This window comes from Pseudoliparis swirei, chromosome 23 (genome assembly GCF_029220125.1).
Source record: "Pseudoliparis swirei isolate HS2019 ecotype Mariana Trench chromosome 23, NWPU_hadal_v1, whole genome shotgun sequence".
NCBI lineage: Eukaryota > Metazoa > Chordata > Actinopteri > Perciformes > Liparidae > Pseudoliparis > Pseudoliparis swirei.
This window is the reverse complement of record NC_079410.1, coordinates 22,802,178-22,827,125: the sequence shown is the minus strand read 5'-3', so window position 1 is coordinate 22,827,125 and position 24,948 is coordinate 22,802,178. Positions and strand designations below refer to the sequence as shown.

The window sequence follows — 24,948 nt, the reverse complement described above, 5'->3', positions numbered from 1 at the left end:
CGGGTGCACCTCCTTCTCCTCTGACCCGCAGCACCAGACCAACAGGTCATGACGTGTTCGTCCCCTGACGTTGTTTGTGATAAATCAACCACAACATTAGCGCTGCTGAAAACATGACGTCACAACTGGTCCGACGTTTCCTAAAAAAACAAACAAACAAAAACTCACGAAATCCGTGATTTCAAAGCCTCGTCCAGCTGTTTACTGACGTTAGTTATGTTTAGAGAATAGAGAGAGAGAGAAGAAAGAAGAGAGAGAAGAGAGGAGGAGAGAGAGAGAGAGAGAGAGAGAGAAGAGAGAGAAAAGAGAGAGAGAGAGAGAGTTCTCATCCGTTCTATTCAACAGGGGCTAGTCTAGGATTTGCGTGGCCAGACTGAAAAAACAATCCTCCGGCCTCTCTTGTTCAGAGGGCCGGGCCAAATGTGGAGGCGGCCGTATCCGGCCCACGGGCCTTAGTTTGAGGACCACTGCTCTTGGCTGTTGATGTCTATCAATATCGCTCATTTTGAAAATGACGTCAGAGGGCAAAACGGATCCGTGTCAGACCAGGAGGCGATACGTGGCTGGCATGACGCCCATTAGCCAATCAGAACGCTTGTACTGTTGTTGCTCTATAATAATTCATTTTTATTCATAAAGAACATGTAAGCTAGCGGTCTGATGCTGCCAGAGGAGACGCAGGTGGAGGACGTATTGCATCATCAGTGTATTGATGCTGACGCTTCAACTCTGGCACCATTTTTTTTTTGCCATTGGGTGCCCTTCTTTTGGGTTTGAGCACCTGCCCCCCAACATGTCTGAGCACGTGCCTGGACAAACTCAAATGCAATCTTACTAATTATGCAAACAGCAACTCAATATAATCATACTAATATAATATAAACGCTGAAATTAAACAAGTATTACATCTGGGGATTCGAGGTTATTACAAAGGACCATCAACAGGGACAGTCATCACACTGGGCTGAGTGGGAGAACTACAGATGACCGCCACCAGGGGGCAGCAGTGCGCCTTAAAGGTTGTCAACTGCTGGGCCAAAAAACAACAACACATGAAGAAAAAGAAGACACCACAGAAGAAGAAGAGGTCGTTCCATGGCACCGTGCCGGCAGCTCACCCGGAAACAGAAGAAGAAGAACACCCACATCGCGGGTCTCCCTCTCTGCGCGCGCGCTCCAGCTGCTGTTACAGCAGCGCGCGGTGTTTTCAGACCCGCGCGTGATGATGACGTAGCCGGAAGAGACGCCGGGAAACAGCAGCGAAGCAGTGCTAGCTTCACGCTAACGTTAGCACAGCCAGGTCCGTAAAGACTTAAAGTAGCCCCGAATATGAATGTACTTCCCTTAAAGCACGCACTCTGCTCGTGTTTAACCGGCGTGAGGTCCGTTAGCCAAACAATAAACTCATATGTGGAACTCCTAATCACTATTTGATCAAATAAAAGAATGTATGTGAGTGAACTTTGACCCGTACGCAGAGCCTGACGTCACAGGCGCGTCACTCAGGAGCTCGAAGGATCCCGAAGGTCCACATGTGGTTATTTGGAGTTTTGTACCCTAAAAGAAAAGTATTTTTTTCTTCTCAAAAGTACAATCCTCTTTTCTAAAGCAACGTGAATTTGAGTTATTGTTCTTCTTCTTCGTGGTGAATCCAGCCGCCGTCTCGCCTCGAGGGATCGACTGTGACCTCAGAGCGCCGCTTGACCCCGTGACCTCAGAGCGCCGCTTGACCCCGTGACCTCAGAGCGCCGCTTGACCCCGTGACCTCAGAGCGCCGCTTGACCCCGTGACCTGACCTCGAGCCATGGCCGAGGCCGGAGCCCACCTGACCTCCGCCGCGGCCCGCGAGCGGCCGTCCATCTTCGAGGTCCTGGCCCAGGAGTCCCTGATGGCGGCGGTCCGCCCGGCGCTGAGGCACGGCGCCAAGGTGAGCGCCAACGTCCGTCTCGTGTCCGTGAGGCCGTCTGTCGGCCGACTCTCTGACACTGATCTGAAGTCAGTGATTCTCCAGGTTCTGGCGGAGTCCGACCCGCCCCGCTTCGGCTTCCTGTGGCGGCGCTTCGATGAGCTCCACCTGCTGCTGGACCTGCTGCTCCAGCACCACTTCCTGTCCCGCTGCGGCGCCTCCTTCTCCGAGAACTTCTACGGCCTGAAGCGGGTGTGGGGGGGGCGGGGCCTCGGCCTGCGCGGGGGGAGGCGCTGGCGCTCGCTCCTCCTCCTGTGCCTGGCGCCGTACCTGCGCGCCAAGCTGGACGCCGCGTTGGCGCGCCAGAGGGACGAGGAGGACTTCTCCATCCGGCTGGAGCAGAGCGGCGGGCGCCGGCTGTACGGCGGCCGCGCGGCGTGGCGTGCACGCCGGCGCCGCCTGGCGGGCCTGGGCCTTCTGCCAGCAGCTGCTCTTTGTCTTCGGGGCCGCCGGCACCCACGACCCCCTGCTGTGGCTCGCCCGGGTCCGGCTGGCGCGGCTCGACGCTCAGGACCTCAGAGACGTGGCGCCGAGGGGCAGCAGACCTGGCAACCCGGCGGAGGGCAGGTACGTGTGGGCGCCGCGCTCAGGCACACGGAGGGGCGCCCGCTTCAGGGGCTCGGTCTGTTCGGTCGGCTCGGGTCCAAACCGCTTGTTGAACTGGGCTCACGTGTCGGGGGAGAACAGGCTGCAGGTGTGAAGAGGTGCGGTCAGACTATATGTCGTCGTGGAAACCCTCTTTGGGTCGTCGAGGTTCTGACCGGCTCCGAAGCTTCTTCGTCTTCCTCGAGCGGCAACTCAACTTTTACAGCTAGACAATCGGCTTCACCGATTGGCCGGTTCCTCACAGGAGGAGAGCAGCTCTAAAGTACCGACCCGGCAGAACCGCGACCCGCGGACCGGGTCGGTACCGTTGTTGGTCACCGGGTCTGGAGGGTCTGGTGTTTAGATCATACCTGCAAACTTGTCACCTTTCGGTGAAATTCACCGTTTTGAACTCAAAATAGGTCATCCACGTGAATCGTGGAGATCCGAAGAGTTTTTGTTTTTTGGGGGGGGGGGGGTCACCTGGCCCGCTGCCGTTGAGATTGCAGTGAGACGCGGAGAAAAGTGTGAAGTGTTGCTCTTCGCAATAAAACATCTTTGATGGGGCGTGTCGCGTCTCGGCCAATCAGCGTTCAGATGTCCACAGCGTTTGGGAAGTTAGGTTAGCTTGAATGTTAGTCCGCTACATCTGCTGCTGTCACGCTGCACGGTGTAGCGATGCTAACAAAGTACCCGTACGTTAAACACGATGTGATTTACCATATTTTTAGTATCGATACTTCATTAGAGAGCGATCAGAGCGCACGCGCTGCTCCGTGTCGAGCTGTCTGCGCACACTGCGCTGCGCAGCTCACAGCGAGAGAAGAGGCGGAGCTTAGAGACTTCGGCTTAACAAATAAAAAGATGCCAGAAGTGAAATGTTTCAGTCTGTAAAGTTGTGTAACTCTCCAGCTGCTCATCCTGATGAACTGTGGATCATCTGGTCAGAGACTAACGGCCTCATAGTGTATAATCAATGCTCTGATGGAACCATGTAGTTTCATTCATATCTGGCTGTATTAATACTCATATTACTGACATTTGTTAAGTGTTGAAAAAGTTGGTAAAAAGTGAATCATACAGATGTTTTATTTATTACTATTATAGATAAATATACCAGTCTCATATTTATGGTACCATATTGTTTTTATTGTATTGAATTCTGGTATCGGGTATCATGATATTTATGGCAGGTATGTAATATGTACAGAAGTTATAATATGAGTATCGTGACAAACAGGTAGAGACAGAACAGATTCAGGAAAAAGTCCATGAGGACTGTTCAGGGAAAAAAAAGGAAGTTGGTTCATGAATGACTTTAACTATATTATATATAATGACAATGTATATTTGTTATTACTGTCATTACAGTCAGAGCGGAGGACCTTTTGTTCTTAAACTGTTTATTATCATTATTTAGATTTGTGGTCAGAACAATAAAATGACTGTAGTTGTGGTTCTAAAAGCTTTGAGGCTTCAAACAACGTGGATGTGGTGACAAAAAAAAAAATTCACCTGCACCCCCCCCCCCCGTTGTCACCTTTTTCACCCCTCATGAGTTTGCAGGTATGTTAGATCTCAGGGAGAAGTCAGGCGGTGAGGAAGATGTTGACTCGGTGAGTCGGCGCTCCTCTCCCTACCCACAATGCATTGTTCTCCCGTCCGCAGCCTGGCGTCCCGGGCGGCGGCGTCCCTCTCCGCCTCGCTGTCGCTGGGCGTCTTCTTCCTGCGGTTCCTGGAGTGGTGGTACTCCTCGGCCGACCGGGACGGCGTGAAGTCGCTCGCCGCGCCGCCCGCTCCGCCGCCGCCGCCGCTCCACCTGCAGGGCGGGCCGGACGCCCCGCCCCCCGGCGAGTGTCCGCTGTGCGGCGGGCGGCGCTCCAACGCCACGGCGCTGTCCACCTCCGGCTTCGTGTTCTGCTACCGCTGCGTCTTCGCCTACGTGAAGGCCAACCGGCGCTGCCCGCTCAGCGGCGTCCCCACCGAGCCGCAGCACCTCGTCAAGATCTACTGCCCCGAGAGCTAGGCCCCGCCCCCTCCGGAGAGGGGGAGGGGCTTGTTTAAAAGAACTCGTCGCGTGTTTCTATTTTATAAAACCTCCAATGTAAAGTGTTGTTATTGTTCAGTGATTCTCTCTCTGCTCACAGCACATTTACTATGTATTCATTTAATATGTCTTAATTTAATATGTATTAATTATTCATAAATGTTCCGTGTTCATGGAAAGGAAACGTTAGCGGCTAAGCTAGCCCGTGGCAGGCTGGTGATTGGTTGGCTGAAGTTTGTGCGCCGTTTAATTTTTTTTAAAGGCTGATTTCAATATTTAACTGATAATAAGTTTAATCTTTTTTTCTTTCTTCTAGAGTTGTGAGGATGGAGAGTGTTAGCTTAGCTTAGCATGAAGGAGAATCGGAGGACAGTGAATTGCTTTATTGAGTTTCCAGACACGTTTACCAACAGGCCCACTTAAAAAAACACAAAGAAACAATCAACGTCACAACATCACAGGCAGAACAAATACAAATAAGGGCTTCATTAAAATGTCCAAACCCCTGAAACCAAGTGAGTGAGAAGAGAAGAGAAGCCCTCGTCTTCTGTGAAGCTCCTGCAGACGAGGAGGCCCACACACACACACACACACACACACACGCGCTCTATGTACATGTGCCGGGGTCAGGAATGTGCCGTGGTCAGACGAGTGAGACGTACGGGGGTCAGGACATGTAGAGATCTACTGGTGGAGCACGAGTGTGATTCACCTGTGTGTGTGTGTGTGTGTGTGAAGCTGTGCAGCCTCTAAAAAGGGGAGGAGTCACCATGATATCTCATGTGTTGCTCTCGGCCTCGTGTAGCCCCCCCCCCCGCCCCGTTTCCTACAATCTGGGCCTTGTTTCTCGTGTCGGTGGAACCAAAGACCTGGAATGTGATTCTTCGCTCCGCTGGAACTGAACCGACGCTTCTTACTCGGGTTTTAATAAAAAGGTCGATAGCCGAAAGTCATCCGACTTTAAACCAACGGGAAGCTAAATGAAGGCTCGGTTCCATTAAACCTCGACGGAAGGAAAAGAAAGTTAGAGAGAAACTAAAATCATGGAGATATACGAAATAAATAAAAAACAATCTACATTTTTCTAACTTTGAAATGCGTTCCAGACGTCCCAAAAATAAGTTTCTCTTTGAACTCCTGCACACGCCCAGTGGCCGAGGCGGTGCCGGCAGCTCCTCTGGAGGCGGCCGGCCGCGTTTCTTTCTTTGCGTTGATTGAAGCTCTCGGGTTTCCAGATGAGTCGCACTTTGTTCTCGTCATCGACGGAAACGACGACTCGAATCTACAAAAAACAAGACCCGAGTTGAGCTCAACCAGAATTCCCCCTCAACGTTAACTGGATATGTTCTGCTGCAGTTCCTCCAATGGCCACTAGAGGCTGGCAGGATACGATTCATCGCAGTGGGTATTAGTTGCCGGTGGTAGAACCGCTTTCTGGTTCCAGCGCGTTGTAACCGCGTCGCAAGCGCCGCTCGGTGAATCGACCGACCCGTGGATGTGGCGACCGCGGCAACGCGTTGTATTGCTTTGAACCGATGGGACCCGGAGGTTAGCGGCGGCGGCTACGACACGGCGGGGGGGTCGTGGGAAATGAAGTTTGGCGAGTTGAGTATTCAGACGCCGGTGGACGGTCTGAGGACGGCGGCTCAAGCTTCGCTAAGTTCAGTTATTCTTTTTTTAAACAAGCGGCAAACAAACGGTCGGCCGACGTCTAACTGGCGGCGGTTCTTGGGAGAATTGTGGCATCGTTTGGCAGAACGTGTTAAAAAACTGATCTCTAAAATAACAAATATATATATTTGAATGAGCTTGGTGTAATCGTGAGGCTAAAGAAGTTGAGTTGGGTAAAAAAAGAATTCCAGCGAGAATATTGAACAAACTACTCGACAGGACGGTCGGGAACATGGCGGTGAAATGACGCGCTGAGCCTCACCGAGAGGTCCGTCACCGGGCAGGAGACACGTCGAGAGGAAAGACTCTACAGCACAGAGGAACTGGTGGCTATCGCTGGCTAACGGTGGCTATCGGTAGGTAACGGTGAGCAATGCTGGCTACCGGTAGATATCGGTGGCTATCGCTGGCTAACGGTAGGTATCGCTGGCTAACGGTAGGTATCGATCACTATCGGTAGGAATACCTGGCTAACGGTAGGTATCGCTGGCTAACGGTAGGTATCGATCACTATCGGTAGGAATACCTGGCTAACGGTAGGTATCGATCACTATCGGTAGGAATACCTCGCTAACGGTAGGTATCGGTGGCTAATGGTAGGTATCGATCACTATCGGTAGGAATACCTGGCTAACGGTAGGTATCGATCACTATCGGTAGGAATACCTCGCTAACGGTAGGTATCGCTGGCTAACGGTAGGTATCGATCACTATCGGTAGGAATACCTGGCTAACGGTAGGTATCGATCACTATCGGTAGGAATACCTGGCTAACGGTAGGTATCGGTGGCTAACGGTAGGTATCGATCACTATCGGTAGGTATCACTGGCTAACGGTAGGTATCGATCACTATCGGTAGGAATACCTGGCTAACGGTAGGTATCGCTGGCTAACGGTAGGTATCGATCACTATCGGTAGGAATACCTGGCTAACGGTAGGTATTGGTTTCAGAATAAATGATTAAAGACGTTTTAAGGAACGTTGCCCCAGTTCGTAAAGTAAAAACTGCTGACGCGTCATCACCAGATCGACCGATTCACCAACACGACCTTTGACCTTAAGATCCCCCTCGTCTGGTGGCCAGAGGAACTGGAGCAACAACCACGACAACAGTGTCCAGCCATCCTCCACATCTGTAAACAACAAACAAACAGGTGGCGGTCTGGTGACCATGTGCTTTACTTCCTGTCAACAACCAAACCGTCACATCCCAAATAGATCATGAGTGAATGTTCAGGAACCCAATCTGATTGGATAACATCATATATATGTAGATATATTTCTTTGTGTGTAATAATATTAGTATTTATTTTTTATACAAAGAGAAAGTACTTTGTGTTTTTATATGTATGTACAGATATAGAAAAGTGACCACACAGTCTGCTGTGACGTAACCATGGTAACCAGGAGAGAGTATTTACACCAGGGAGGAAATATTAACAACATCCAAAAGTGTGTGTGGGGGGACGTGGTGGTCCTGTGGGGACGTTGTGGGGACGTGGTGGTCCTGTGGGGGGACGTGGTGGTCCTGTGGGGGGACGTGGTGGTCTGGGCGTGGTGGTCCTGTGGGGGGACGTGGTGGTCCTGTGGGGACGTTGTGGGGATGTGGTGGTCCTGTGGGGACGTTGTGGGGACGTGGTGGTCCTGTGGGGGGACGTGGTGGTCCTGTGGGGACGTGGTGGTCCTGTGGGGAGACGTGGTGGTCCTGTGGGGACGTGGTGGTCCTGGTGGGACGTGGTGGTCCTGTGGGGGGACGTGGTGGTCCTAGGGGGACGTGGTGGTCCTGTGGGGACGTGGTGGTCCTGTGGGGGGACGTGGTGGTCCTGGGGGGACGTGGTGGTCCTGGGGACGTGGTGGTCCTGGGGGACGTGGTGGTCCTGGGGGGGGACGTGGTGGTCCTGGGGGGACGTGGTGGTCTTGTGGGGACGTGGTGGTCCTGGGGGGGGACGTGGTGGTCTTGTGGGGACGTGGTGGTCCTGTGGGGACGTGGTGGTCCTGGGGGGGGACGTGGTGGTCCTGTGGGGGGACGTGGTGGTCCTGTGAAGTTTGTAGAACAAAATTAATATTTCAAATATTAATCATTATTTCTAACCTTGTCAATGTCTTGACTATATTTTATATTAATTTGATAAATAAAAGTGTGATTTTTCATGGAAGACACAAAATTGTCTGGGTGATCCCAAACTTTTGAACGGTAGTGTACGTCCGTGGAAAAATATTTGATTTCATCTTTTTCAACGAATGGCAGAAAAGTTGAAACTTACAATTCAGGGTCCAGTGAGTGATTCTTTTTCCTCTCAAATTGTTCCTTGTTTATCGATCTGAAATCAATTATGAAGGAGAACATGAACATCGTGCTGAGCCAAACTGTCTGAAGCCTCATATGCATCCACATGTGAACGCTGCACAGGTTCTTGGTTCAGATTGTTTAAATCTAGTATTAATGCTCAGGTGCAAATAAAGATGAGAATATAGAGATAAACATGTTGTTGTGCAGTGCAGCCACATCCTGAGAGCTTCTCGTTGTAAAATCTCTGAACTTTGCAGAAAGATCTCTGATGTCGTCACTGCCAAATATATATATATATATATATATATATCCATCCATCCATCCATTATCAATACCGCTTATCCTCATTAGGGTCACGGGGCGCTGGAGCTGATCCCAGCTGACATAGGGAAGGCGGGGACACCCTGGACAGGCCGCCAGTCCATCGAGGGCACATATAGAGACTGACAACCATTCACTCTCACATTCACACCTATGGGACATTTAGAGATCAATTAACCTGACGGCATGTCTTTGGACTGTGGGAGGAAGCCGGAGAACCCGGAGGGAACCCACGCTGCCACGGGGAGAACATGCTCCACACAGAAGGACCGCCCCGACCGGAAATTGAACCCACGGCCCTCTTGCTGTGAGGCGACAGTGCTAGCCACTACACCACCGTGCAGCCCTATATACAGGACTGTCTCAGAAAATTAGAATATTTTGATAAAGTTCTTTATTTTCTGTAATGCAATTAAAAAAACAAAAATGTCATGCATTCTGGATTCATTACAAATCAACTGAAATATTGCAAGCCTTTTATTTTTTTTTATATTGCTGATTATGGCTTACAGCTTAAGAAAATTCTAAAATCCTATCTCATAAAATTTTTATATTTCCTCAGACCAAGTAAAAAAAAAGATTTATAACAGCTGAGTGTTTGTCAAGGCTCAGGAAACCCTTGCAGGTGTTTCGAGTTAATTAGACAATTCAAGTGATTTGTTTAATACCCTACTAGTATACTTTTTCATGATATTCTAATATTTAGAGATAGGATATTTGAGTTTTCTTAAGCTGTAAGCCATAATCAGCAATATTAAAAGAATAAAAGGCTTGCAATATTTCAGTTGATTTGTAATGAATCCAGAATGCATGACATTTTGTTTTTAATTGCATTACAGAAAATAAAGAACTTCATCACAATATTCTAATTTTCTGAGACAGTCCTGTATATATTTATATAATAAAACTACATGCTGAAAAGTTAAATGAAATAATTTCCAAAATGTGTTAATTCAACGAAATATTCATCTTCAATCCAAATGTGTGTCAGGGCTGCAACTAACGATTATTTTGATAATCGATTAATCGGTTGATTATTTTATCGATTAATCGATTAATCGGATAAAAAAACAAAAAAACTTTAATTTCCAACCCTTTAAGAAATCTTTTGTATAAATTTATCTGCCGGGTTGATAACTCCGAAAAATTAAATCATCATAAAGTTTAGTTCTACTACCAGACATTATGGCACAGCCGTCCTTTTACAAAGCGTTCGTAGTTCTATGTATTCAACTTGTGATTGTGTATGTATTCTATTTGAATGTTTTGTACTCTCTGGAACCTGAGTATGAAATAAGATTGAGTGATGGTGACTTTGGGTGTGACGGCATGTGATGAGGTCGAGTGAGGGATTAACACAAGTTCAGGGCATCATCTGCATGAAGAGAGATATCCCAGAATGAGAAGAAACATCTGGATGAGCTGGATGCCTCTTACGTTTGGCAGAGTACTTGTTCTCCTTCCGCGTCTTGTTCTTCTTCTTCAAGCAGCCGTCGCATACAAAACTACAGGGAGGAGAAAAAGGTGACGTCATTGTTTTGCAAACGCCATCAGGACTTCCACGTGAAGCTTGAGGAAGTTGCTGCTCACCCCGACGGCCAGATGGTTACATGATGGAGGACGCAGATCTGATGCATGCGGCGGCCGCAGTCAGTACATTCAACGAGCCTGAGAGGAGGAACATTACATTATTACACTACCGTTCAAAAGTTTGGGATCACTTAGAAATGACTTTATTTTTCAAAGAAAAGCACTGTTTTTTCAATAAAGATAACATTAAATTCATCAGAAATACACTCTATACATTGTTAATGTGGTAAATGACTATTCTAGGTGGAAACGTCTGGTTTCTAATGAAATATCTCCAGAGGTGTATAGAGGCCCATTTCCATCAACGATCACTCCAGTGTTCTAATGGTACATTGTGTTTGATCATCGCCTTAGAAGACTAATGTCTGATTAGAAAACCCTTGTGCAATTATGTTAGCACAGCTGAAAACAGTTATGCTGGTGATATAAGCTATACAACTGGCCTTCCTTTGAGCTTGAAGTTTGTAGAACAAAATTAATATTTCAAATATTAATCATTATTTCTAACCTTGTCAATGTCTTGACTATATTTTATATTCATTTGATAAATAAAAGTGTGATTTTTCATGGAAGACACAAAATTGTCTGGGTGATCCCAAACTTTTGAACGGTAGTGTACGTCCGTGGAAAAATATTTGATTTCATCTTTTTCAACGAATGGCAGAAAAGTTGAAACTTACAATTCAGGGTCCAGTGAGTGATTCTTTTTCCTCTCAAATTGTTCCTTGTTTATCGATCTGAAATCAATTATGAAGGAGAACATGAACATCGTGCTGAGCCAAACTGTCTGAAGCCTCATATGCATCCACATGTGAACGCTGCACAGGTTCTTGGTTCAGATTGTTTAAATCTAGTATTAATGCTCAGGTGCAAATAAAGATGAGAATATAGAGATAAACATGTTGTTGTGCAGTGCAGCCACATCCTGAGAGCATCTCGTTGTAAAATCTCTGAACTTTGCAGAAAGATCTCTGATGTCGTCACTGCCAAATATATATATATATATATATATATATATATATATCCATCCATCCATCCATTATCAATACCGCTTATCCTCATTAGGGTCGCGGGGGCGCTGGAGCCGATCCCAGCTGTCATAGGGCGAAGGCGGGGGACACCCTGGACAGGCCGCCAGTCCATCGAGGGCACATATAGAGACTGACAACCATTCACTCTCACATTCACACCTATGGGACATTTAGAGATCAATTAACCTGACGGCATGTCTTTGGACTGTGGGAGGAAGCCGGAGAACCCGGAGGGAACCCACGCTGCCACAGGGAGAACATGCTCCACACAGAAGGACCGCCCCGACCGGGAATTGAACCCACGGCCCTCTTGCTGTGAGGCGACAGTGCTAGCCACTACACCACCGTGCAGCCCTATATATATATTTATATAATAAAACTACATGCTGAAAAGTTAAATGAAATAATTTCCAAAATGTGTTAATTCAACGAAATATTCATCTTCAATCCAAATGTGTGTCAGGGCTGCAACTAACGATTATTTTGATAATCGATTAATCGGTTGATTATTTTATCGATTAATCGATTAATCGGATAAAAAAACAAAAAAACTTTAATTTCCAACCCTTTATTCAAAACAGGGTCCGTACGGTCATGGAAACCCTGGAAAAGTCATGGAATTTTTAAATGGCTATTAGCAGGCCTAGAAAAGTAATTGAAATAAATAAAATCCCAAAATATTTGGAAAAGTAATGCAAATTTGTTTTATTCAAATTTTAATTTACACGGTATATATACGGTATGCTTTGGAATTCTCATTGTTAGTTTAAATACTACATCTTCTCACTTTGTCACGTATAGAGAGTTTTCACTAAATGTTTAATCATGGAAATTTGGTTTAAAGTCATGGAAAGATCCTGGAGACCCACTGGTCACCATGGTGATGAACCTGTTCACTGGTTACCATGGTGATGAACCTGTTCACTGGTCAGCATGTGATGAACCTGTTCACTGGTCACCATGGTGATGAACCTGTTCACTGGTCAGCATGTGATGAACCTGTTCACTGGTCACCATGGTGATGAACCTGTCCAATGGTCACCATGGTGATGAACCTGTTCACTGGTCACCATGTGGATGAACCTGTTCACTGGTCAGCATGGTGATGAACCTGTTCACTGGTCACCATGGTGATGAACCTGTCCACTGGTCAGCATGGTGATGAACCTGTTCACTGGTCAGCATGGTGATGAACCTGTTCACTGGTCACCATGGTGATGAACCTGTTCACTGGTCACCATGGTGATGAACCTGTCCACTGGTCACCATGGTGATGAACCTGTCCACTGGTCAGCATGTGATGAACCTGTTCACTGGTCACCATGGTGATGAACCTGTCCACTGGTCAGCATGTGATGAACCTGTTCACTGGTCACCATGGTGATGAACCTGTTCACTGGTCACCATGGTGATGAACCTGTCCACTGGTCAGCATGTGATGAACCTGTTCACTGGTCACCATGGTGATGAACCTGTTCACTGGTCACCATGGTGATGAACCTGTCCACTGGTCAGCATGTGATGAACCTGTTCACTGGTCACCATGGTGATGAACCTGTTCACTGGTCACCATGGTGATGAACCTGTTCACTGGTCACCATGGTGATGAACCTGTTCACTGGTCAGCATGGTGATGAACCTGTTCACTGGTCACCATGGTGATGAACCTGTTCACTGGTCACCATGGTGATGAACCTGTTCACTGGTCACCATGGTGATGAACCTGTTCACTGGTCAGCATGTGATGAACCTGTTCACTGGTCACCATGGTGATGAACCTGTTCACTGGTCACCATGGTGATGAACCTGTTCACTGGTCAGCATGTGATGAACCTGTTCACTGGTCACCATGGTGATGAACCTGTCCACTGGTCACCATGGTGATGAACCTGTTCACTGGTCAGCATGTGATGAACCTGTTCACTGGTCACCATGGTGATGAACCTGTTCACTGGTCACCATGGTGATGAACCTGTCCACTGGTCAGCATGTGATGAACCTGTTCACTGGTCACCATGGTGATGAACCTGTTCACTGGTCACCATGGTGATGAACCTGTTCACTGGTCACCATGTGATGAACCTGTTCACTGGTCACCATGGTGATGAACCTGTCCACTGGTCAGCATGTGGATGAACCTGTTCACTGGTCACCATGGTGATGAACCTGTTCACTGGTCAGCATGTGATGAACCTGTTCACTGGTCACCATGGTGATGAACCTGTCCACTGGTCACCATGGTGATGAACCTGTTCACTGGTCACCATGGTGATGAACCTGTCCACTGGTCACCATGGTGATGAACCTGTCCACTGGTCACCATGGTGATGAACCTGTTCACTGGTCACCATGGTGATGAACCGTCACAAACAGACTGACAGCTCTCCTCTCCTGAGCAGTGGTCCCCATGTGGCCCCGCCCCCTGAACAATATCAGAGACGCGTTACGATGTATTATTTTGTTCACCTGGCCCGCTGCCGTTGAGATTGCAGTGAGACGCGGAAAAAATGTGGAGTGGTGCTCTTCACAATAAAACATCTTTGATGGGACGTGTCGCGTCTCGGCCAATCAGCGTTCAGATGTCCACAGCGTTTGGGAAGTTAGGTTAGCTTGAATGTTAGTCCGCTACATCTGCTGCTGTCACGCTGCACGGTGTAGCGATGCTAACAAAGTACCCGTACGTTAAACACGATGTGATTTAGCATATTTTTAGTGTCGATACTTCATTAAAAGAGCGATCAGAGCTCACGCTGCTCCGCTCCGTTAAATGTTGTCTGCACGCGCAGCGCTCACAGCGAGTGGGGGCGTGGCTTATCTCCGTTGCCTTTCTCCGTGGAAAAATATTTTCCGCTATCCGCCACGGAATAAATAACCACGTTTTCTACGTTATCCTCTTGTGGAAATGCCACACACGTCGTGACATGTAGCGCCCTGGTGTCTGGGGTCATGACGTCACCCGGAGACGCACTCAGCTCCGTGAATGTCTCCGACGACGTGAAGGACTTCCGCATCCAGCGCCACGTGAGCAGCAGCAGCCAATTAGATTCATCAACAGAGGAGCAGCTCAGCGCTGATTGGCTCTCACAACGCAGCGTTCCGTCTCTCCTCTCCTCTCCGCTCTTGTTTCTCCTGCGCCGCTCTGCGCTCAACTCAACTTTGTTTACACTCCGTGACTTATTGAGCGCCGTAATAATCGCGCGACACAACGAATCGATAATGAAATTCGTTGGCAACTATTTTAATAATCGATTTTTATCGATTCGTTGTTGCAGCCCTAGTCAGAAGACGGTTTGCTCTACCGGTTGCACACAAGAGACACACGCACACACACAGACACACACACACACCTGTATTAAACAGGGAAGTGTAGCAGCGATTAACTACACTGTCAATTACATCTATATTTATATTTCTGGGTGGGCTGATTATTAGTTAGATTCCTAAAAACATTATTTTATCTTCATTCAAAACCCTAAAATACTATGCAGGTAATACAATTATTATTCGGTAGAGCGCATACATTCACATGTCACTGAATTATGAACATGCTGGCATTAGTTGCCAATTGGATAAAAATTGACCGTGCTATGGTAAAAAGAAGAGTTTGACCTTTCCATGACCTTGACCTTTGACCCAATCGATCCCAAAAGCTAATCAAATGGTCCCCAGATAATAACCAATCATCCTGCCTGCAAATAAAGTGCTAAATACTATGTGGGCAGCCTTAACAAACAATGCTCTGATGTGTTGAGCACGCAGTCTACCAAGAGGTTAACAAGGTGCTCTCCTGCTGCTCCTTATGACAGCTGAGTTTACATCACCACACAAAATCACACGCACAAACACAACACATTATTTAAAGATTTAAAGTTTAAGAGTGAGAACTTAATTGAACCACATGTCATTAACAGGGCTCTTAAGATTTGAAGACAGGCAAGAGTGACATATCTATCCAGGATGCTTTATTTTCATTGGTTGTTGGATTAAATCTTACCCAGATACAACAGATACGTTTTTTTCTGATTGGCTATTGTGAAGCCCATTTCAACATGAGACTTTAAACCAAATTTCCATGATTAAACATTTTGTGAAAACTCCGTCTATACATGAACAAGTGAGAAGATGTAGTATTTAAACTAACAATGAGAATTCCAACGCATACAGTTTATATTCTGTGTAAATTAACATTTGAATATAACACATTTGCATTACTTTTCCAATTATTTGGGGATTATATATTTTTTTATTACTTTTCTAGGCCTGCTAATAGCCATTTAAAAATGCCATGACTTTTCCAGGTTTTCCATGACCGTACGGACCCTGTTTTGAATAAAGGGTTGAAAATGAAAGTTTTTTTATCCGATTAATCGATAAAATAATCAACCGATTAATCGATTATCAAAATAATCGTTAGTTGCAGCCCTATTATCTGGCTTATTATTATAATAATAATAATACTCACGTCTGCTGCTGGGTGGGGTCGTCGCCCAAGGAAACCGTCTCTCCCTGGATCGCGATGAAACACTTCTTGCAGAAGTGGTACCTGTCAGGAACAAGCCCACATTTTGGTGAACTACACCGTTCCCCCGCAGCACAGTCAACCACAGACAGCGCGCGGGAGGGCAGTCACCCATTGGCACAGGACATGGGCGAGGCAGGGTGCCACAAGTGTGTACAAGCAGGAAGTGGGCGCGCAGGGCAGCAGGAAGTCGTCATCGCAACAGCCAGTCATGATTCGGAGGGGTGAGGAGGAGGGGGAGGGTGGGTTTGGAAGCCCATGGTTGTTAAAGACAAAAAAAGCAAGCCAATGTTGATATCACAGCCATTGGAAGGGAGCACACAGGTCAAATGGAGCAAGAACGAGACGAGGCGTCCGAGACGACACGCAGCAGAGAGCCGACGCACAGATTAGCAATTTAGACACGGAGAGGACGAGCGACACGGCCGCCATCCCCGCTGACGGAGCAGGAGCAGGATTAACAGGAGCTCCGTGTGATGTGGGACATCAGACACAGACGACTGGTCATTCACACAAGCGGTTCATCTTAAAGTCGGTCCGAAGGGTTTTTTATGGGTGTGTGAAATCCGACAGGAAGAATCCATATAAACCTGAAAGCAACGGACCACCACGCTGTAGGATTCCTGCATTATTGCTGCTTCTTCCTCAAAGAAAATGCCCGTACAATGTTATGCAAAAGCACAAACGGCACAAACAAAACAAGATATTTTCTTGGGGAAAAAGCTTCAAGCATTCTGCGCCGAGGTGTTATTTACAGATCACCGAAAACAACTTAAAGAATGCGAGAAGACAGGACCGACTGTTAAAATGCCCGTACGTGAAGGTATAAAAACGGAACGTGAAGCGAAGAGAAGCGTTTAAGGAAACAAAATTGAAATCAGATGAACACTGATCTGCCTCAGAGGATATATGAACGCGTCTGAGGCCCGGCGGGATACGTACCGGTATGCACAGCAGTTGAGGGTCCACGGGCATCCTGAACGGCAGAGACTCTGGATCTTGCCTGTACAGTGACTTGAGTGTGGGCATCAAGGCCTGACGGAGCTCCTCTGGCTTGAAGACTGGAGGAAGCAGAAGATCAGAGACGTGAACGGGATGAAAGAGTAAATCGGAAGGCTTTCTATACGAGTAGATGTTAAAGGGGAAATAAGATCACAATGTAAAGTAAGAACTTAAAGTCATCCTCACTCTTCTTCACCGGGGCCTGCGAGGAAGCAGAGTCAGACGAATCGTCTTCCTCCTTCACCTCCTTCTTCACCTCCGGTTTCCTGTCTCCGAACTTGATGCTCGCCATCGCCGTCATCAGAGAGGCTGGAGTATGGGCCTGACTGTCGGTTGGAAACGAAACCTTTTGGGACAAGTAGAGAGAGAAGCCGCAGATTAGAAATCTACCGTCAGGAGCGGTCACTGCTCATGATCAATGAAATCTGTGGAATGAGGTGAACTGGTGTTAAAATGAGGCGACGTATCTAAAAAGCCTAAATCCCACTGACCGGAGTGCGTGGCAGCTGCTGGCTCGAGTTGGGCGGAGTCATCGAGGAGGCGGGGGCTCCGACGGCCGAGTTGGGACCTCCGCTCCCCACGCTCTGAGGACCCATGGGCCCCACCGAGGAGACGCCGCTGGGCCCACCGGCAGAACTCGCCACTGGAGGAGTGCCCATCTGCGTCTGAGGGATGAAAGAAATGAGCAAGAGGGCCAATTAAAAAAATCATGTTTGATATGAGAAGTTGTTTAACTGAGTCCTCAAATGTAGAATGTTAGGCATCTTTCACTTGCAGGTACTGTTCACCCTGTTTTTAAATAAAAACTATATTTCTAAATAAATTTCCTGAGCCAACCATTGTTAGGAGGTCCACTCTCAAACACTCTGCTTCAGAGGGGTTCAGCACGAAGATAGCCGTACCTGTGCCATGCCCGCCTGCGCTCCAGGTTGGGCCATCCCAGGCTGAGGGGTCCCGACTCCTGGCCCCGAGCAGGGAAACTGTCCCTGGGACAGATACAGGTGCAGCATCTGGGTAATGTGAGGCTTCCTCGTCCTGGGAGCGACCATTGCCATCTAGAGGTATCAAAGGGGAACAGGGTTAACACAAATATGCCTCTGCAACATTTCCCTTGCTGGTAGAAGCAGCATTTTTGTAATGTTGTTTTTAACAATTCATTTGAGTGGCAATGCGTAAGATTTGGATATTATGAATATATATTAAAGTGTAACACATGTAAATGTGCTGAAGGGTTTCGTAGCCTGGAGTATGTGTGTTCACACGTTGAGCTACAATTGTGTTTATGGGCACATTAAAAGCTAAACTGTGTGATAAAGTGGGCGTGTTCAGTATTGACCGGGTTCCCAGAGGCTCCAATGGGGAGAGGAGGCGTGGACCTCTGGCCCATCGACTGCATCCCCATCTGATTGAACTGCATTTATTTGTACTTAACCCTTGTGTTGCCTTCGGGTCATTTTGACCCGATTCAATATTTAACCCTCCTGTCGCCTTCGGGTCAATTTGACCCGATTCAATGTTTAATGTCGGTGTTCTTTCGGGAGTCAACAAACAAACATAAAGTACCTCACACTTAAACTTGGAAAACAATATTAATTCTAATAATTTTCTGGAGATTTTAATAGCTGGGGTCATATTGACCCCAAGGGTAAAATATGTTAGTAAATATAAAGGTAACAGGAGGGTGAAACATTGAATCGGGTCAAATTGACCCGAAGGCAACACAAGGGTTAAGGGCACAATGTCTTTGGTCCCCTGGTGGCGAGTAGGGATGCAGGACTTTGAACCAAAGTCTCCACTGCTGGCTGTTGTCATGCAGGTGTGATGTCATCATCATCTACTCTGTCCCACCGGACGCTTTGCTTCCTGTTCAGTGTCTCTTTAGTCTCCAGTTGAATCATTGGCTGACCAGTGGGTGTGGCACATTTCTGTTCAGTGGATACAGTTCGCTGTCAGCTGTTGGATCTGGGCACGCCTAATGTTGTGTCTCTGGTCCGGGCCTGGTGCCGTGGATCACTGTTGCCTTGTGGCTGTGGCTGTGTGTTGGGTGCTTGTTATGGCGGGGTCGACATTATGGGAGCCCTGAAGCGGTCCTGACTGAGACTGCTAACCCTGTGGTGGATAAGGACACAAATTAGCCCAATTTCCAGCCTGACTATAATTAAAACAGTTATTAATAATCGTCTAAAGCCGCCGTTTCCCCAGTTGTTACCCCTCTTACTCCTGAACGGGCTTCTTTTATGCATATGTAACCCCTGTGAGATGTCTCCTTTTCAATGACTCTCCTTGGAGCTGGGCAGGCTGGTAGCAACTGTTTATTCTCTGCATTTACACAAAGGGACAGAGGACGTTGTCAGCGTCGGTGGGCAACGGCGCGTGCTCCGCTCTCTTGGGGAATCCCGAGTCACTCTCGTTACCCATTTAAATAGTCACATAATATACAAAACAGTGAACAAAACAAAAAGTGATCGTATAGTGGATTTACACTGTCTTTCTTTCTTAATTAATTATTCACATTTCTAACAATTAAATAACAAAGTAATAATAACTCACTCATTAACAACACACTGTAACATACCTGCATTCACACAAAGGGACAGAGGACGTCGTCAGCTTCTGTGGGCAACGGCGCGTGCTCCGCTCTAGAGAGACGGAGCCACGTTCGTGTTAGCTAGGTTAGCTACTATTAAACATTAATGACTGGCGACGAAACATATAAAACAAATACATAACCTAATGAAAACATGACGAATACAATCTAAGACAATTACTAAACAAACAAATAAAGCCAGCTCACTTTTCATTCACTATTCCCATCTATTACCCCGATATAGCCCACAGACCCATTCAGACAGACGTTACCTCTGGAGGAATCCCGAGTCACTCTGGGGATCCCCCACAATCCCTTGCGTCTTATAATGAATTGCAAGTGCACCTTAACCACAGCAGGTGGCGTAAATTCCATTTTAGCTGGATTTAATGCAGACCAGATTGACTATGTTACATACACCCCTCTTGAATTCTGCTAAATTGGGGCACATTAGATAGATAGATAGATAGATAGATAGATACTTTATTAATCCCCAAGGGGAAATTTGTCGTGAAATTAAATGAGAAAAACACAAAAGATACTATTTACAAAAAAACAATTTACAGTTGTTTAGCCACAAGTCAGTTCAAAACTTTTCACTTAGAAATAAGTTAGCAAAGGATCGTTCAATCCCCTTACCAACAGAGACCCAAAAGATGCCGTGTACACCTCTCATTTTGTAAACATTGCTCTATGACAGACAACTGTAAGATACCTCAGTTCAGTTTGAAACTTCTCAAGCTAGTCTGAATTTTACCCAGAAAACATTTTCCTCACAAAAGAAAACAAAGAATCAACTCATGACTCTGAGTCATCTACAATCTGTTCGTTCATTTCACAAATGAGCCGAACTGGGGGTTTTACAGTTCTACCTGCCCGAGTGCAAAGTGGAGGCGGCTGTGCACAAACTACTTGGTCCTGTTGAGGGGAGATCTGTAGAGCTTCCTCTGCTGAAGGCTGGGAGGGTGCATCCTGGGACACCACACAGTCAGCAAGGGGCTCGGGGGAAGGCAACTGTGCAGCTTGTACTGACGAATCCGAGGTATTCAAAACCTCATCCATAGCATGTGGGACGACAGTCACTTCAGTCTCCGAGGGTGGAGGACTCACAGCAACAACAGAAGAACAGTCGGTTTGGCTGGCAGCACTTGCATCATCCATTTGTCGGAGCCAGTCGATCGTCTTTGTCATCCTTTCCTGTACGTCAACAGGAACCACTGGTTCACACTGTTCACTGCCAGCTACTGAAGAGCAGCTTGACTCCAAGACATCATCACCTCCCATAGGGAGAAAACTCACAGGTAGGAGGAGGTTTCTATGAACAACCTTTTCTTTGGATGTCACAGGGTCTCTGATGCTGTACACATTGATTCCAGGCCTCACGGATGTCATTTCATAGACTGTGGATTCCCATTTGTCTGCAATTTTCCTCTTGCCTCTCTCACCGCGATTTGCAAGCAAGACTCTGTCACCAACAGTGAGGGGTGACCCTTTTGCTTTGCGGTTGTAGTTCTTTGCCTGCCGAGTCTGTTCTGTCCGACTGTTCAGCCGGGCAATGCGTGCAGCTTCAGACAGGTCACGTTTCAAGCGAGAGACAAACTCATGGTGGTCAACTACAGACTGAGGAAAACATTTATAATCAAAATGTCTTTTAACTAACAATTCATATCCCTAAAAAATATTTGTAAAAGAATAAAAATAAACATATGGTCGTGCACTCTCCCAATTAATAATTATCGTCAAACGATGTCTTCAGTCCCTGTTCTGGCTCTCCTGTCCTGTAACGGTGGTGCGCACAGCGACAGCGCGCACGGCGGAGAGCTCAAGGGTCCGTGTACGTTTTGTTAGTTTGTTTTTTCGTTTCATTCCAAATACGGAATACGGAAATCACGTGGTTTTTTCGTTTTCCGTTTTAAAACCAAAAACGGAAAAACGGAATACCACCTCCGTATTTCGTTTCTGCTGTCTGAAACCAAAAACGACAGAACGGAAGTGCTTAAAATGAAGTCAAAATAAAAGCCAGTGATACATGCCAGTGATACATATTCGTATTAACCTTAGAAGAATATTAATTAATCAATATAAAGAATAAATAATTAAACGGGGATATTTTAACGATGCAAACACATAGCAGGGTAACGTTAGAAGAATATTAATTAGTCAATATAAAGAATAAAGAATTAAACCTGGATATGTTAGCGACAGTGGTGATGACGGGAAGTTTAATATTCATGTAGCCTACACAGCAAGAATCACCTTCTCACTTAATCGTTGCATTGTTTGATGCAACACAGTTCCTAATATAGATTAATCAAAGTAATGTTTCTGTGCAGAGACTATATTTCCACCGCAGAGTAAACGGTTCACCTTTATACCGCTAGATGGCAGTATACCTGTTATTGATACATATGTATTTAATGCCGTTTATTTCCTCTGATATTTATGTTCATGGTTAATTTCCAGCATAGTTGTATACATCATGTATTTACTTTTTTTATTTGGGTCATTTTGGAACTAAACATTCCCACATGGAAGAGTGAGGATATGATGACCACGAGGCAATACATTTTGACAATTGAAAAATAAAGAGACAGTTGATTTTTTCTTATTAAGCAGCCTTCAGTTTGCACCCAGTCACAGCACCACCTGTGCTTCACCTGTAACCTTCATTACTACATCATCATTACATCAACGGTTAATGGGGACAAGTTTTTTGTTTTGCTTTCTGGTTTATGTTTATATGTATGTGTGTGTAGGTATAGTGTGTGTGTTTATGTGTATGTATGTGTATTTATGTATGTGTGTGTATATGTATATATGTGTGTGAATATGTATGTATATGTATGTATGTGTATGTATATGTAACGTATGTGTGTGTATATATATCCATATATATATATGATTCTTTGAAATTCGTTTTTTCGAGAAATCATAGGTTAATTGTTGTTGAATTATGATTGTTGTATATTTTGCAGATCGAAATAAACTAAATCATCATCAACATGCAACCTGTTCTGTTGTGACTCTGCTGTCAGTCTTCCTCTAACTACATCACATCATCATCAACATGTTCATAAGAGTAGCCACAAATCACCCATACCTGATGTGATTAATCTTGTTCTGACCAATACATTCAATAACACTGCAGTTGAGCAGCTGAGCAGCACAAAGCAGATTTTCATAATCAGTCCTCCAACAAGTCAGACAGAGCTGTGTGTTTTATAACAACCAACGTGTTACTCAGTCACAAGAATAAACAAATTACTCTAAATGAAATGCAGGGCAAGTTATGGTCAAATAATAAACTGTTCAAACACATTTATTGGACATGTAACACAATAACAGAAGGACATCGAACAATAAAGAAGAAAAAAACAGAACCATTTATAAAAATACAAAATTAGTGGCCGATGGTGTCCCGGAACACATCAACCACTTCCCCCATCCCTGTGATGGCAAAGTAGTTGGAGGAAAATTCCTCATCCCTGCACTTGGGGCAGTGTGTGCTGGTGGCGGACCACCGGTCAACGCACACCCTGCACCCAATGAGGCTTCTGCAGCATTGGGCGACCACCGGCTCGTCCATGACGTCTGCAAGATGAACCATTTTAGTGAATTCATGGAATGAAAGTCGAAAGCACTTTTTCATAAAAGAGATCTATATCTGTTGACACTGCTAAGTGAAATATTTATGTTTTCCCATCTACTGTTTCTAACTGGGATATGATGAAATATTAGCGGGTCAATTTTCAAAAAGGCAAACATGTTATTTTGACAATTCTTTCCCCTTATTATTCTTATTCTTGTTTGCATGATAACAATATTATCTGACTTTAATTGAATATATTGATACACATTGTGTCTGCCGGCTGCGGCTTCATTGATAGATATAAATATATCTGACCAAAGCTTGGCAGTGCGAAGTTGGTTTGTAAGAATGAACCCACTGATGGGACTGGGCAGTTAAAAGTGGGTAGAGCAATGACTTTAATGCTGCAGAATATGGCTTGTTTATACAGAAATAATCTAAAAGTCACAAACCTCGACAGATCAGGCACTGAAATGTGGCCCTCACGGAGGTCACCTGGGCGTCAGTCAGGGCCACCGTGTTGATTTTGTTAGCCCGGGCATAGTCCCCGAGCTCCATCAGCGTCTGCGTGACCGCTGGCAGCGCTTCTGCTGCCCGCAACAGCTTCTCCACGTTCTTTACGTGTTCATCGTCTATGCGTCTGGGGAGATGAGGGAGATAGATATATAAAAACTGAGTTTAGAAAATTAAAAGTTCAAGGAGGTAATTAGCTGTATCTGTAGCTGTTGACCGTTCATAACTACAGTTCAGGTTGTCACATACTAAGTAACATCATTCTTTTTTAAATAATTAGTACTGCACCTTAAAAACAAAGGAAAGCATTTTAGTCTATCACACTCATCCCCTCTTCACAGTGCATTGAAATGAGCAATGCTCAGCTCTAGAGTTGGTTTTGGTCAAAACAAACCTGGAAAAAATTCGGCTGACATGGGCAGGTGCAGCACGTCCTGCACGGACAGCAGACGCCACAGGCCTGGCTGCATGGCGGAAGAGGGGTGGGGCTGGCTGCAGGCCTGCTGTGGCCGTTGAGGCTGGGGTCTCTTCTCCACAAACCTCATACCGTCCACCAGCAGTGAGGTCTCCAGAGACACCAAAGTAGCCACTGGTAGTGGGAACCAGGACATTGCCGACATCGTCAATAATGTAAATGCTGCCTGGTGTCAGCTGAAAATACAGAGATGACAACATCTTTATATCAGTTCTTTTTTACTATACTTCTGTCATACAGGTGTGTGTGTGTGTGTGTGTGTGTGTGTGTGTGTGTGTGTGTGTGTGTGTGTGTGAGCGTGCATGAGCTAAAAAAGACAGAATTATCTGCTATACTTCATTTCATCTACGGGGTGCTGAATAAATTAATGTTACTCAAATTCTTTCCAAACTCGTTCCAGTCTTTTCTTTGACATTGTCTTCGACATCAATCTTAATCCTGGCCTCAGTTAAAGCCCCATTATGTAGTTTTTCCCTTTTAGCACCCCCTTCAGTTTTTGAGGTATTTAACGCTTACTTCAGTGTCGTAAATACCCAGTTACGATAGATGCATTATAGATCCTGTCTTGTAAAAAAAGCTACATAAAAAAGCTACCCTATACTGTAGCTGCGAGCGTGGACTGGCACTATATGACATTGCGTAATCACTGCCAGAAAGCAGGTCGAAGTACATCCGCCCCGGAGCGGGCGCCTCCAGAATCTTACATAGCGGAGTTATTTCCCCACGATGGCAATGGCGGAGGCGCAAATCGCCATATTAA

General features: G+C 46.1%; 1 protein-coding gene, 1 long non-coding RNA gene and 1 pseudogene across 8 annotated transcripts; 1 reads left to right on the top strand and 2 right to left on the bottom strand.

The window, feature by feature from the left end:
• Positions 1-1,076: 1,076 nt before the first annotated feature.
• On the top strand, positions 1,077-4,665 carry LOC130189035 (peroxisome assembly protein 12-like; annotated as a pseudogene).
• A 301-nt stretch (positions 4,666-4,966) lies between these two features.
• Positions 4,967-7,762, bottom strand: LOC130189036 (uncharacterized). The gene is made up of 2 exons (XR_008830695.1): positions 7,321-7,762; positions 4,967-5,880 (listed from the first exon to the last, which is right to left on the bottom strand). It is a non-coding gene; the product is annotated as an uncharacterized LOC130189036 (long non-coding RNA).
• A 439-nt stretch (positions 7,763-8,201) lies between these two features.
• Positions 8,202-20,627, bottom strand: LOC130189198 (CREB-binding protein-like). 7 transcript variants are annotated; one of them, XR_008830723.1, is made up of 12 exons: positions 20,484-20,627; positions 19,600-19,663; positions 17,927-18,079; positions 17,516-17,689; positions 17,211-17,370; positions 16,965-17,083; positions 15,966-16,046; positions 11,153-11,209; positions 10,473-10,550; positions 10,320-10,387; positions 8,536-8,592; positions 8,202-8,287 (listed from the first exon to the last, which is right to left on the bottom strand). XR_008830723.1 is itself a non-coding variant. In XM_056407924.1 (8 exons), exons 1-7 carry the CDS (start codon positions 19,603-19,605, stop codon positions 11,186-11,188), a joined length of 717 nt encoding a protein of 238 aa, XP_056263899.1. In that variant the 5' UTR covers positions 19,606-20,444; the 3' UTR covers positions 9,747-10,550; positions 11,153-11,185. The 7 variants fall into 7 exon arrangements, 1 of the variants encoding a protein (XP_056263899.1); XR_008830722.1 differs by lacking the exon at positions 20,484-20,627 and adding an exon at positions 19,819-20,444; XR_008830724.1 differs by lacking the exon at positions 20,484-20,627 and having other exon boundaries at positions 17,927-19,133; positions 19,243-20,444.
• Positions 20,628-24,948: the final 4,321 nt, after the last annotated feature.